This window comes from Paramormyrops kingsleyae, chromosome 22 (genome assembly GCF_048594095.1).
Source record: "Paramormyrops kingsleyae isolate MSU_618 chromosome 22, PKINGS_0.4, whole genome shotgun sequence".
Taxonomy (NCBI): Eukaryota; Metazoa; Chordata; class Actinopteri; order Osteoglossiformes; family Mormyridae; genus Paramormyrops; species Paramormyrops kingsleyae.
In genome coordinates this window covers 8,311,217-8,324,951 of record NC_132818.1, presented here as the reverse complement: position 1 = coordinate 8,324,951, position 13,735 = coordinate 8,311,217, and the positions used below count along the sequence as shown (strand labels likewise).

Sequence of the window (13,735 nt, the reverse complement as noted above, 5' to 3'; positions counted from 1 at the left end):
CTGCCATTAAAATCTACCTAATTTGCTTACCGTAACTTATTTCATGAGCCTAGCTTTTTAGGTTCCTGCTCGTTTACAAACTGAGCTCCCTCCCACCCAAAAAGGTGGACACCCTCAGCATGGAGCTGGCCGGGGAGCGTAGCTCTGCCCAGAAGAGCGAGAGTGCCCGGCAACAGCTGGAGCGGCAGAACAAGGAGCTGAAGTTAAAACTGCAGGAGTTAGAGGGTGCAGTGAAGAGCAAGTACAAGGCCGCTATCGCCGCCCTGGAGGCCAAGATCGCCCAACTGGAGGAGCAACTGGAGCAGGAAGCCAAGTGAGGCTTTACTCCGTCTGTAACTAAAACACAGGCAACAGTACATACAGTGGCATTTGGCGGAAAAATAACAGCTCAATTACTATTTGTCGGCAGATTGTTTTTCACGTTACATAAAACCTTGTTACCTTCCTCCCCCACAGGGAGAGAGCAGCAGCCAACAAGACGGTGCGTCGCACGGAGAAAAAACTGAAGGAGGTGTTCATGCAGGTGGAGGACGAGCGTCGCCATGCTGACCAGTACAAAGAACAGGTGAGGTGTAAGAACAAACATCAATACACCACAGTAAATAATAAAGACACTGAGTTGCTTCAGAAAGCCATTTACTGTATGACTAATTCATCCTTGGTCGCTTTTAACAACGCAAATATTCCAGCCAGTGGCTGCTGCCAGTCACTCCTTACATCTCCCCCCCGCCCCAGATGGAGAAAGCCAACTCCAGGATGAAGCAGCTGAAACGGCAGCTGGAGGAGGCCGAGGAGGAGGCGCAGAGGGCGAACGCCAACCGCAGGAAGCTGCAGAGGGAGCTGGAGGACGCCACGGAGTCCGCTGACGCCATGAACCGCGAGGTCAATGCGCTGAAGAGCCGCCTCAGGTAGCAGGACACACAAAAGCCTTTCACACAACGAATGTAAACACGTCCCGGTAGTCATGTGACCGCAAGTGATCCTCTTTCAGGCGAGGAGGGCCAATCAGCTTCCCCTCTGGCCGCACGGGCCGGCGGGTGACCCAGGTGGAGGGGGCCTCCCTCGAGCTGTCGGATGACGATGGCACCACTAGTGACAGCAAGGCCAACGAGGTGAACGAGGCATCAACGCCTTCTCCCCAGGGCGAGTAGGGGGCCGCTGCAAAGTACAGCCATGCGCTCCAAACTCCTCCCCTTTCCCCCACCCCACCGGTAGGCCAGCAATTGTGCGTTAGGGTGGTCCTCCGGCAACAAGGGGGCAGCACCACACTCCCACCGTACTCTGTAAGGCTCAGAAAAGCATTGATCTCTTCTTTGTTAATGTCATCTAGCCTTGGGATGACACTCTGCTTTCTATAAAAATTAAGTGCATTTTAAATATTCCATGTATCTGTACACACATAGATACAGTGTGATTTTCTTATAATAATGTGAAAATATTTCCTAAATAGCCCTGTTGTACAACCTGTCCATTTATTGAATATGTTCATATGAAAAAGGCTTATTTACAAGCAGGATAACCTTACATCTGTAACTGCATGCGGCTTCATATGCCAACCATTAGCCTCTGTCATAAATACAATTAAAACCAGAGTTATTTGTAGTTGTTTGACGTGCTTGGACCTCTGTTCGACAGAAACATTCCGACCGCAAACAAAAGTGATTTCCAAGGGATTTTCCCAACAAAAGCTGCAGTTGGCTATTTAAGAAACCAGTGTCGTTTTCCATGGAACAGTGTCACGTGTTAATTCCTGCACAAAGCCACGTTTATCAACGTCTTACTGATGCTATGAGGAGCACATTTGCATGGCCAATCCGCCCCACCCGCATCCTGCGCATTTGACTGATAATGATGCAACTCGCGTCAAAGAAAATGCGACTGCAGGAGCGGAGCCATGCGGCTCACCACTGAGCGCGCTCAGTGCCCGTTATATTATTCAGACTTTGGGTGCTTGAAAAGTGCCACGTGTACCAAGCAGAGAGCCCAGTTATGTTCATGCGCGAAAGACGTTTCCTGAAAGTGCCTTAGAGATGATGCAAGACAGAATCTGGAATGCGTGCGTATGCTTACACATATAAATCACCCATTTATGGAAAAATCTGAGTGAATGTGTCAGCTTTGGGCTGCCTAGAGACCTGCCTGACCACAGCGTGTCCTGCGAGGTCCCCCAGGGCCGTACTCTGTGTGCTTCACTGTGCACCCGGCTACCCAATTTAGCTGAGGCTGTAGGGCTGTAACAGGCAGCTGCAGAAATTGAGCACAGCAAGACTTCCCAAGACCAAATGTGAAAACGACCACACCCTTACCTGTTCAAACTGTCCCATCGCCTGCCGTTTGGTTAAAAGCTTTAACGTCCGAGGCTATGCTTATTTAGGCTGCTGACATTTAGTCCCTCCGCTTACATTCTTTCCTGTACGCCTGTGTTTCTAGAAGAGGATTTTTGTAAAAGATAATAAACTTGTTCATTATAGAACCTCATCATTTCACATTGTGTGTGCAAGTTCATATGGGTCCAAAAACTGTTAATTTCTCGAACAGTTCACTACACAAATCAAATAAAATGAACTTTATAACAAAAACAAAGAGAGAAACTGCGACAGGGCATGTAGAAGCACAAATGCACAGATGACAGTGTTTCACCCATTTATTGCCTTGCATAGTTCATTACAGTCTAAGGCTGGCTGTAGACTTCTAGGCACATCTCACCTTTCAGTGAGGAACATAATGACAAAATAAAAAAAAAAACAATTCAAGTAGGACACAAAGCGTGATGTGATCCTGTCCTGGGAGACTGTGTTAGACTGGGAGCAGAAAGGGAAACACCAACACCTAAACTGGACCTGACGAGGCAACAAATACACATAGAAAACATACAGACACGTTTCTGAGTGTAAATTAGCAACAGTCTATAGCCAAATTGCACTTGAAATCCGTCGTATGGTAGACATGGGGGGGGAGGATTAAAGTAAAATAAACAGAAACAAAATTGCAAGTTGCATACAAAGACTGATAAGCACAAAGATGAAGTGGACAGAGGTGTCAGCGGTGAAACACATTGCACATTCTCTTCTCCCTCTTCTCTCAGCCATTGGTAAAAAATAATAGTTTTGAATCCATTCCAAAAGCAGTCCTTAGCGATATTCAATTATATTACCAGTTTTACATGAAAAGCAAATAATTTTCTGGAGTTGTCTCATCGCACTACATCTTACCCCATTTTCATCACTTCCGCTTGCTCGAGGTATCCTTCTTTCTGATTGGGTGAAGCCCCAGCTTCTCACACATTGCCATTTGTTAGCTCCACTGTCTGTCAGTACTGTCCTCCTTCCTGATTGGTCCAGGGCCGTACGGCCCTTTCTGCATTCAGTGCAAATTCCTCTTGGTCTCTCCTCCCTGAGTGGGGCTGACATCTGGAGAGTAAGCAGGGGGGGGGAAAGACAGATTGTCTACATCAAACAGACAAAACTATGCTGGACAATCATGTAGCCACAACCTGAAAGACTCTGAAGCGAAGGATGGAACAGGGTTCTATGTGAGAGCCCATCGCGAGGGACAGAGACCCTGGGGCGTACCAACTGCTCTGGGCAAAGGGGGGTGGGTCCGCTGTCTCCGGGGGGGGGGGGGCGGGTAGTTATGTGTCGGGGGGGCCTGCAATTACATCCCAGGAATCATGGACAGTGGGCCTGGTTTCACCAATGGTGAGAACAAGTGGAAGGACGGATTAACAGGAGGAAAAGTGTGCTACAGGGAAACACAAGCGAACGCATGCAGACACTGCAGGAGCAGAGCATCATGGGTGAGGGACAACATGTATGCGCACACACACACACTTCAGCGGGTTTTACCAGAGCAGTAAGACTCCCGCTGACACGCACAGCGAATAAACGCCTCAGACGCCATTCAACACTCAGCCTCATTTCCGTCCTATATAAAAAGGCATGAAACACACTGATCAAACCTCATTTACGTCCATGTCGATAATCTCAAAGCCACAGCAAAATCACCAGTCATAAATCTACCTAAGCAGTTACAGGGCAAAGTGATCAACTAAATACAGACTTTCAACGTACAATAATACTTCAAAATAGTGAACTGCATAGAGAAATGATGTCCTTATGTCCCCGATGTCTGGTAATAATAACGTATAACAGTCAGCCTATTAACACGCTATAAAAGCAGATCTCACACTGGCTTAGTGTCTCAAGTCAACCATGATTGTTAAATTCTCCTCTTAGGCCCCATCTAACTTGGTTTTAAAACGCGTCTTGTGTGCTCGGATCACAAGTGGACAGCGATAAATACAAGTGTGAACAACCACCAAGACACATAGTGATCCGCTCACCCAAGCCACTTCCTGAGGCGGTCTGGGACGCCTGGAACCGATGCGTCTGCGGCGGACAGTAACAAAACCCGAACAGAAGCGGTCAGCCGGACACCATGGCGACACTGGAGTAAACGATGCATCTCAGCTGTCTGCTCATGATGCGATCGCCCAAGACGCATTTTAACCCAAAGTGTAAACGCCGCCTTATTGTTTTCGGCTGATCACCATGGCAAACTCACTCTGAGTCGGGCTGAATCCTGAGCCGGCTCCCAGCACCGTGCCGTTCCCCCCGGTGGGATTCCCCGCGGTGGCCGGGCTAAGCAGGGAAGGTGGGAACTGGAAGGGCAAGGAGACGGGAACCAGACCCCCCAGAAGGCCGAGGCCCAGGGAGAGTGGGGGGGGCCCAGGGCCCAGCAGAACGCCCCCCGCGGAGGAGCCCTGTGGACAGGGGACAGCGTCAGGCCGCTGCTCGGCACTCATACCTCTGCGGCTCGTCGATCAATCGCGCGACACGACTGCGGCGACTTCAGCGACACTGGATCAGACAGTCCCTTGAACAATCAGGGGGGGTAAGGATGTTGCTCAGGGACCCAGTGGCGAAATAACTCTGCCGATCACGGGACTTGAACCAGCAACCTTCCAATCACAGGTTCTTAACCACTGAGCCAAGCAACTCCCCTATTATTTTTTTACCGAAACAAATTCACATATATAAACAGATAATATATAACCATTCATCACATTAACTACTGTACCTGCGACAGATGAGAGGTAACAGGGCCACTCAGACCTGCAACAGACACAAGGCCAACGCCTGACTTGGCCGTCTGACTGGACCCGCCCCCGGCTCTCATATGCTGTCCGTGATTGGTCGACACGACTGCTGGGGCAGAGCTGGAGACCACATGACTCGAAACGGGCATGGTTCTCGCCGAACTTGCGGAGACGCTGCCGTGGAGGGGGGCGCTCTGCACTCCGGTCGGGCTGTAGCCAGTCTGTCCAGCACTAACCTGGGGGGCAGGAGCAGGCGGCCGGGGGCTCAGCTTGATGATGGGAGGGTTGTTGCTGTGTGAGGATTTGGTGAGCGTGGCCTGCATAGGGGTGATGAAGTTAGAAATGCTATTCTGGTGCGGGCTGGGATTTGGGGGCGGCAACGAGGATGATGAGGTCTGAGGAGCAGTGGAGGTTCCTTTGTGGAGAGAAGAATGCGGCGTTTTAAGAGAACTTTTATGGTTCAAGTGGGGAGAGGCAAGTCCACTCAGCCGAGCCTGAGGAAAGAGACTGCGGCTGGTACTGCTGCTGCCATAGCTGGATTGGTTACTGCTTTTGACTGGGCCAGGTGAGGGCGTGGCCAGCACAGGCTTTGGAAGGGAGAGTCCGTTTAGGGGCGGGGCTAGCCGAGATGAAGGCGGGGACCGGCCTGGGGAGGGAGTGGTTTGCCCTGAGGAAGGTGTGACCAACCCGTGTTTTATCGCAGGCTTACAAAAAGCAGTCTGCTGGGGGGGTAACAGACAGGCAGGATTCGCTGGCCTTGGTTTAGGTGGGGAGAGGGACCCAGCTGGATTGGGCTTGGGTGCCGGCGTGATAGTGGCTCCTCCCTTTGGGGCGGAGCAAGGGAGGGAGACCAGCGCAGGGAAGCTGGAAAGGGGCGGAGCCACTGGAGGGCCGTCGCTTTGGGCCACACCCTTAGCAGCATCGCCCTGGTGGGTGGGGCCACGGGACACGTCCGACGGGGGGTCTTGGTCTTCATCCTGGGAGTCCGAGAGGCAGATCGTCTCCATGGGGGTGGCGCTGGACTGGCAGGGGGCTGGAGCTGAAGGAGGCGGGGCCACTACTGGGGGGGGCTGGTTCCAAGAAGCAGAGAAGACTATTAAAGAAGAAACAACAGCGTCACACGCAATTTAAAGGGACAAGACACATTACTCACCTTGGGCTTCACTTTCTTCTTCTTGCCTCTGGGGAGGGAAGACATGTTCATATAGGATTAAACCATCCACAAGTAAACGAGAAACCAAATTAAAGTTAAATGACCTGCACACATGCTACGTGTATTTACCAGGTGGGATTTTCTAACTTATCAATAATCAGGAACTTATCAAGAACTGTCCAGCACTAATTTCAATCAAATTACTTTACATGTAATATCACGGTACAGGTGAGTGAAAAACAAGTGCAAGTTCACAACAGGGGTGAAGTAGTGCAAAAAATAATAATAGTGCAAATAGGAAGTACACAAAAAATACATATACATCATACATAAAAAAGAATGCGAGAAACTCACAAGTTGCCAGTAAGGTGACTGTGAACAAGTCTGCTTTCCTTAAACAGCATCCTGTGAAAGACGGATGTAGGTCACACATCACATGAGCATCTGCACAGGGTGGAAAGCAGGGGTTTGCCAGGAACTGCAGTAAATGTGGGCATGGGGGGGGCGGAGCCAAGGGAACTACATAAATAATGGACTGGACTGCGCCCAACTGACCTGGACTGCATCCAACTGACCTGGACTGCATCCAACTGACCTGGACTGCATCCAGCCCTTGGGCCAAAGGGGCTTGACCTCGGTCTCCATGAAGGCCTTCAGGTAGTCCTCCGCAGACAGCGGCCCCCGCGGCTCCTGCGCATAACAGGCCAGCTTCACGCGCACCAGGTTGCAAAGCAGGGTCCTGGCAAACGACCACGACAGTCGTCATAACGCCGGCCCATCCACCCCGTCACAAATCCGCCGCGGTTCTTTCGGAAGTGTGGCGCAGGCACAGCGCTGCCATCTTGTGGCCGGCAGCACTAAGCGAACGCGCCGCACCTGAGTCTGTCGTCCCAGATGAACTTCTTCCGCAGGCCTGCCGCTTTGCGGCCTGGTTTCTCCTCGTCCTCCTCCTCGGAGGCGTTCCTCTCCAGCCCCTCAGACTGTTGCCTGCAGGAGACAGGCGACAGGCTTTCAGACTTCCGGCCAGAGCGGCCGGTCCCGCGGTCCCGCGCCCCCATTTCCCGGGCGAGACGCACTTGGCGGCTTTGGCGTCGAGGTCCATGTTGTATTTGGCGATCTGCGCGGGCATCGCACTGCACACCGCCAGCTTCAGTCGCAGCAGTGGCATTTTCACCTGGTCGTCCTGCCAGGGGGGGGAAGGGGGGGAGACGCAGGAAATGACACTGAGGCGCACGCCCTTGCCCAGATCGGTGGCGGCGCAGCCGCGCTCTGCCGTTGGCACTCACCTGCGCAGCTGGGCTAGCCTGCACGCAGCTGGAGCCGGCCCGTGTGCTGTTGCTGAGTTTCTTAAGTCGCTTCAATAGCGCCCCCCTGCTGCAGGGCACGAATGCCTCTAGGTGTGAGTAGACAGCAGAGCGCACAGACATGGGGTGCTTCTGCACCTGCAGCTCAATGCTGGGTAGACAACAGGGGGGGGGGGGCGGGAGGCTCTGGGTCAAGCTATGAATGGCAGCTGACCCCCTAAATGCCAGCTGCATAATTACAGTTACTAAGCGATGCAGGTACCTGCAGACCACAACCGGACAGACTTACTCCAGAAGGACGTTGTTCATCTCCAAAGTGAAGAATTTCTTCCTCCCTTCCTCATCGAACTGACGAGATGCCTGACAAGACATGCGCTGCTTTGAGATGCCGTGACACATGCTACCCACAATGCAACAGGGCCGTACCGCAATCACCATTACATCACAGGACCACCCTCACTGTAAAACCTGTCACTGGTTTTCCCCCTCCTTCGCAGAGGTGGTCATTTCAGGTCCAGAAAATCCAACTGGACCAGACCAAGATTTTGATTCAACCAACCAGTTGAGTACAGTGTGTCACAATCAGGAAGTATTGAACCGGTTGGTTGAAACAAAAACTTGGTCTGGATTTTTACTTTCTGCACCTAAAATATCCACCTCTGATTACTGGCTTCATAACACGGACCAGGGGAAGGTGTTACTGCGTTTGTCTGAAAGGAATCGGTGGCACTACTGGAGGATGTCATTCTGAGACATACCACTCGGAGATCTTCAATGCGCTTCACGAGGGAACCAGGCAGGCCGCTGGGGAGCGTTGGAGGTTTCAGGAGGCCAGCACTCAACCCTTGAGGCCCCTGGGCCTTCGGTAAGACAGCCCCGCACGACTTCTGACCCACCCCTGCTACTGGAAGTCCGTTCTCCCCCTGGACAGAACTAGGGGGCAGCGGACGGTCCAGTTGGGACAGGTCAAGGTCACCCACAAGGTTCTGCAGCAGGGGGCTGCCCTTGGTCGAGTGCAGCAGCGACATCAAGGCGGGGTCTAGCGACAGGTGGGTGGAGGGAGGGGTCACATGGGGCACGGGGTGGGGGTGGGGGTGTGGAGGCACGCGGGGCGCTGGTGTCCCGTTTGGGGTCCGGCACCCTCCGCTGGAGCCCTTGTCCGGTGTGAGGCGGCGGACCATAGCGGCCAGACTGAGGGAGTCTTTCATCAGCTGTTTCCGCTTTTTCTTCTCCGGTCGATGGGCATTCAAAGACAGAACTCTGTGGGAAGAGAGAGAGACAAAAAAAAGAATATACCCGCATCTCGAAAGACTAAGACATAGCTGAGGGGCAGCTGGCTGTTTCCTTTTCTGCTCCCTCACCTCTGTTTGGGCTCTTTGACCTTTTTGACCTTCTTTTCCTCCGCATTGCTACCATCTTGCTTCTTCTTCCTTTTCCTAACCACTCGTTCCTCTCCGCCTTTCAGCTTCTAAGGCCAAGCAATAAGCACGCGTTTCGATTAACCCTTTCCACAGCCCCGAGACGCGTCGCGTACTTCATTAAGTGCCGGGTGAAGGTTTCAGTCAAATGTCCAGTCTGTAAAAAGCTTAGCATGTGGAAACAAAGCATGTTTCTTTGGCACGTTTTTTTTGCCCGGGGTCCGTTCAGAAGGTAGCGCGTTTCTTGCCTGGAAGCCTTTTTTTTCTCTTCCAGCTTCCTCCCCTTCAGATTCAGAAGCTGCCCGGAACTGCAGGGTCCCAGTGTTGATGTAGAATCCTCCGAGCTTGGTGGTTAGGGAGGCTGGAACCAGCTCATCATACTGAAAAGAGGGGCCAGTTTAAAGGCACACAGTTACTGGAAATAACGGCACACCATACAAACGCTCTGCAACTTTAGGTGAATACGCAGGGCAATTTTTTCAGCAATGTTGCCGGGCAACGCCAACCAAGTGAGACAAAGAGCAACTCATCTGAATTGGGATGATCTCAAAAAGTTGCCCACTGTCAATCAAAGGTTTTCAAATAGAAATCTGCTGCCCAATATCAATGGAAAAGTCAGCAACATTGCCCGGCAAGATTGATGAAAAAATTGCCCTGTTTATCACCTTTAGACGATTAGACAAACACCTAGTAAAGAAAAAAGCAAGAGGCCAAATAGCCGAAGAGCTCAAGCTTGATTCTGTGCCTCATTTCCTGCAGCCTCTTTCACCTTGAAGGGTTTCATTTGGAATAATGGTTAAGAACATTAGCTTATTCTGCCATTTGCATATTCTGAGGAAAATGGTGCTGCGCCATTGAGAGTACTGGGCCTAAACTGGTTATATGCAATAATTCAGCTACAGCAGGGAGTTTGGTGACAGATTAGCATTATTTGTGATGTTCCACATGGGGTTGGAGAGGCAGGGGGGAGTCGATTAGGATGTGTCGAGTGTCTGCAATCGAGTGCCAAGCGAGCAGAGCAACGGTGCAGATGCCGTTCTGTGTGGCATACAAGGCCAACGGGCGAGGAGGCAATGTGCCGGGAACTGCGAAACGCCCTCCATACAGGGAGGGCCTGTGGGGAGCCATGAAGACGCCATATGGAACTGCAGCGCTAGAATGGGGAAACTGGTGCAAGACTGGAGGGGCTTTATGGTAAAACGAGAGGGAGGTTGTGCACAAAATGTATTAGTATGTTAAACACTGCGTTTTGCGGAGATTAGCAGAAAACAGGCATAGTCAGCAGTTAAGTAATGACAATCAAAACCAAATCAATGACGAAGTACTAACAGCTTCTGAGTTGTCTATAAAGGAGTCACTTTCGTCATAGCCGAAGCCGATGTCAATCAGGTCCTGCATTCGGTCTGTCCTTCTCCTCCTACTAGAAGTGCCCTGCAATGCAAAGAAGGGAAAGAATTAAGACATAAAATTAACCCAAAAATTTAATTGTGACAATGCTTGGAATCACTATACAACTTTGTAATCGCTTGAAGATAGTATACATATACATGACCACTGATTTTGGTACTCTGAACAGCTTGGTACAGGCATTTGCTAGAAATGTCCGATTGTTCACTTAATGACATTAACAAGTTTGCCCAACTCATCCAAACTACTGCTGAAGGAGGTGAGAGAGGCTTTCAGACTCACGTATTTGCTCTCGAATTTCCTGGCCAGCCCCTCAACTTCTCGTCTCTCCCTCTCCTCGTCTGCAAAGGGGTCACTTGGGTCAAAGGCAGGTGTGAGTCTTTCAAGGGGCTTTCTTGTCTTGGAAGGAGAATCGTGCAAGAAAAAAGGCAAGGCGAGAAGAGGTCGGGACCAGTGTGGAAGAATAAAACCAGCCTCCACCGTCACGCAGAATGCACATTTTCATTCAAGTTAATTAAACTGCTGTTTTTATTCATCGTCTAACTCGAAGTATTGCGAAATCATAAACGGGAGAGATATTACTTGTGTGGTTAGATACAATACTGCAGATTAGATTTTAAAATGTTTTTTAATGCATGACATCGACTCTAACGACATTTTCGCCCATCAAACTAACTTACCTCGGAGGACTGGACCAGCTCCGCGTAGCTGAACTCGGCGGATCGCCGAGCGCTGGGCTCGGAGAGGCGGAGGTTGAGCCGCACCGTGATGCGCCTCGGGCCGCCATCGCCCCTGTCACCGGCCGCATCGGTACCTGGCAAACCGGAGCTGACCCCGGCCCCAATCTCCGCACCCCCAGACCGCCCATTTATCCCGGGACATTCTACGGCGTCGGCCTCCAGTCGGGGGTTCCGTGGGTCGGCGGCTGCTGCGGAGCTAAAAGCCGACACGGTCACAAAGGGTACTTTCCTCGGTTCGGCCATTTGGACCGTTAATGTGAGAACCGTCCGCCTCACCGCAGCGGCAGCCGCAGAGACCCCACACAGATAAACTGGTCTATATTCTGTTTTGGGGGCTACAGTTTTTGTATTAAAATACGTAATTGCTGGTACAACTCGAATGTTTATCCATTCACCGTCCACACTAAGTTCTGAAAAGTTCTTTAGTGCAAAGAAGTTATATTCTGGGCAGATGTATCCAGTGCCGAAGCTTCTGAGATAATCAAGGAAGCCATCTTGCATTTCAGGAGTAAATAAAATGATTGATGGAGGAAGTCACTGGGCATGCGCACTGACCAAGGGCGGGGAAAGTGCCGAACTCTGCCGAACTCTTCAATTCCGCTTCACGCCGTACGAGACGTAGTAAACAAAATTAAATGCATGATAACGAAAAGATAAACACAATACCATTCAGACTGTTGGGAGGTAGTGTGACTATTAATTTTATATGAGAAAAGCTACATTTATTTTAAAAATTCAGTAAATACGTATTCTGGTTAAGAAATTTGATTGCTGAGTTTGGTAAATGGATGGAATGGAAAAAAATAAGTATGATCTATCATTTCATTGGATGAATGTAAAATTATGTTTAAACAAAATGCTTCATTTCAACACGCGTGTTTGCACACGTTTTATTTTTCACCAGAAGGCGGCATCATGAGATTATGATCTGAGATTAAAAATGGTTAGGAATGTTTAATGAATTCTAATTAATTCATGCTTTTTAAAATAATTTTTTAAATCATTTTAAACTCCATTCTGATTTTGATGAAAAATGAAGAAAATTAAAACGTATATTACTTTAAAAAGAATGACACATTAATCTTAGCCTGATGTCCTGAAACAATAGGACAGTATAGCCAAGCAAATACTTTACATCAGTGTTTCCCTATCCAGTCCTCAGAGACCGGCCTACAGTCCAAAAATGTGGGCTGTCTGGCAGGGAGCTGGGAGGGAGCAAAAACGTGGACCGTCAGTGTGTCCCCTATGACCGGGATGGGGAACACTGCTTTGCATAATCATTATGCAAAGAGCTCTGCACATTTTTGGGTTTCCCCTCATTTAACACACCTGATTCAACTCCTTGTGCTAATTACCATGCAGCTCTTGAGCTGAATCATTTGTGGTGGAACAGGGAAAGAACTAAAGCTACACATTATATACTTGTGTAAAAGTAATGTTTCACTTTTAACCCAAAAACACTTTAGTTTATACCTGTTGTACACTGGCTCACTTCAGAATAGGAGTGATGGAAAGAGGCGGGAAACTCAAAGTCTCCATTAGGTCTTTCTTCCTGGTGTGCAGTGGAAACTAAATCCTCATAATTACTCAATGGTGAGTGATCTGTTAATAGACTGTATTGTTTGCTGTCTGTGGGATCATCTTCTTGTGGAGTTTGGACATACTGATCTTGTGATGGAAAAGAAAATTTTAATAAGCTTGAGAGATTCCTTGAGTAATTATGAGGATTTTGTTGTGTTCCACTGCACACCAGGAAGAAAGACCTAATGGAGACTTTGACGATGCTACGATTGAGCATGAAGTCTGTTCCATTTCTTCAGCTTCTGATGAAGAGCAGTCAGTAAAAAAACAACCCTCCTTAATTATTGTTTTCTTTTTTGTTCAATGGATAAATGCTTAATGCTAATGTATTAAATGTGACAAAACACGTAATCAAGCAATTCAGCTGCGGTACATTTGCTATGTCCCACGGTGCACTGCCTAAATCACACTATACAACTTATTTATGTATTAATATGTGTTATCAATTAACTGTCAATATGTATGAAATGGAGTGATGGCATGTAATTTGGATACGATGTAATAATTAATAACCGTTACACAGAAAGTGATCTTGAAAATCCAAGGGGTTTGAATTCTTCCCTGTAGTCCACTGATCAAAGCACACTCCACTAAATGTGCCTGTCTTGTCTAGTTTTAAAGTTATTAACCCATTCATGTATTGTCCCGTTGCACATTATACGGATACATTCGAACAAATTAATTAATTAATTAAAATCCGTATGTAAAGCAATCTGGGAAACAAAGGGGTGTGCAACAGTCGCCATGAGCCCAAAATACTAAACCACCATGTCATCACAGCTGGAAGGACCTATTATATTAGCTATTAACACGATTTGGCACAAATCACAAAATGGTTTGAAGCGCAAAAACAATTGGTGTGCATCGTTGTCTGTGTACTTGACATCACAATTCTGTCATTAAAAACGCCCCACCTTCCATTAAAAGTCATTAAAGCTAGAAAACTGAATATCGAATATGAGGCTCTTAACCGCGGAAGAGGTTCAAGATATAATGTATGAAATACAATGAAATTCTTTCATAATGTAAAACAC

General features: G+C 49.0%; 2 protein-coding genes across 7 annotated transcripts in view; one reads left to right on the top strand and one right to left on the bottom strand.

The window, feature by feature from the left end:
* The window catches only part of LOC111856317 (myosin-10), a 49,891-nt gene extending 47,413 nt beyond the window's left edge, over positions 1-2,478 (top strand). For all 6 annotated transcript variants that reach the window (XM_023836175.2, XM_023836172.2, XM_023836174.2 and 3 more), the window contains 4 exons: positions 105-313; positions 457-565; positions 736-908; positions 992-2,478. In XM_023836175.2, the coding sequence (XP_023691943.1) occupies positions 105-313; positions 457-565; positions 736-908; positions 992-1,151 (651 nt within the window). In that variant the 3' untranslated portion in view covers positions 1,152-2,478. The remainder of the gene's footprint in view (positions 1-104; positions 314-456; positions 566-735; positions 909-991) is intronic.
* A 148-nt stretch (positions 2,479-2,626) lies between these two features.
* LOC111856318 (uncharacterized) lies at positions 2,627-11,637 on the bottom strand. The gene is made up of 16 exons (XM_023836176.2): positions 11,061-11,637; positions 10,663-10,779; positions 10,303-10,404; positions 9,222-9,353; positions 8,917-9,023; positions 8,314-8,815; positions 7,845-7,915; positions 7,538-7,706; positions 7,328-7,434; positions 7,128-7,238; positions 6,847-6,990; positions 6,606-6,656; positions 6,252-6,279; positions 5,080-6,168; positions 4,564-4,762; positions 2,627-3,410 (listed from the first exon to the last, which is right to left on the bottom strand). The coding sequence occupies exons 1-16, from the start codon at positions 11,619-11,621 to the stop codon at positions 3,364-3,366; spliced, it is 3,537 nt and encodes a 1,178-aa protein (XP_023691944.2). The 5' UTR covers positions 11,622-11,637; the 3' UTR covers positions 2,627-3,363.
* Positions 11,638-13,735: the final 2,098 nt, after the last annotated feature.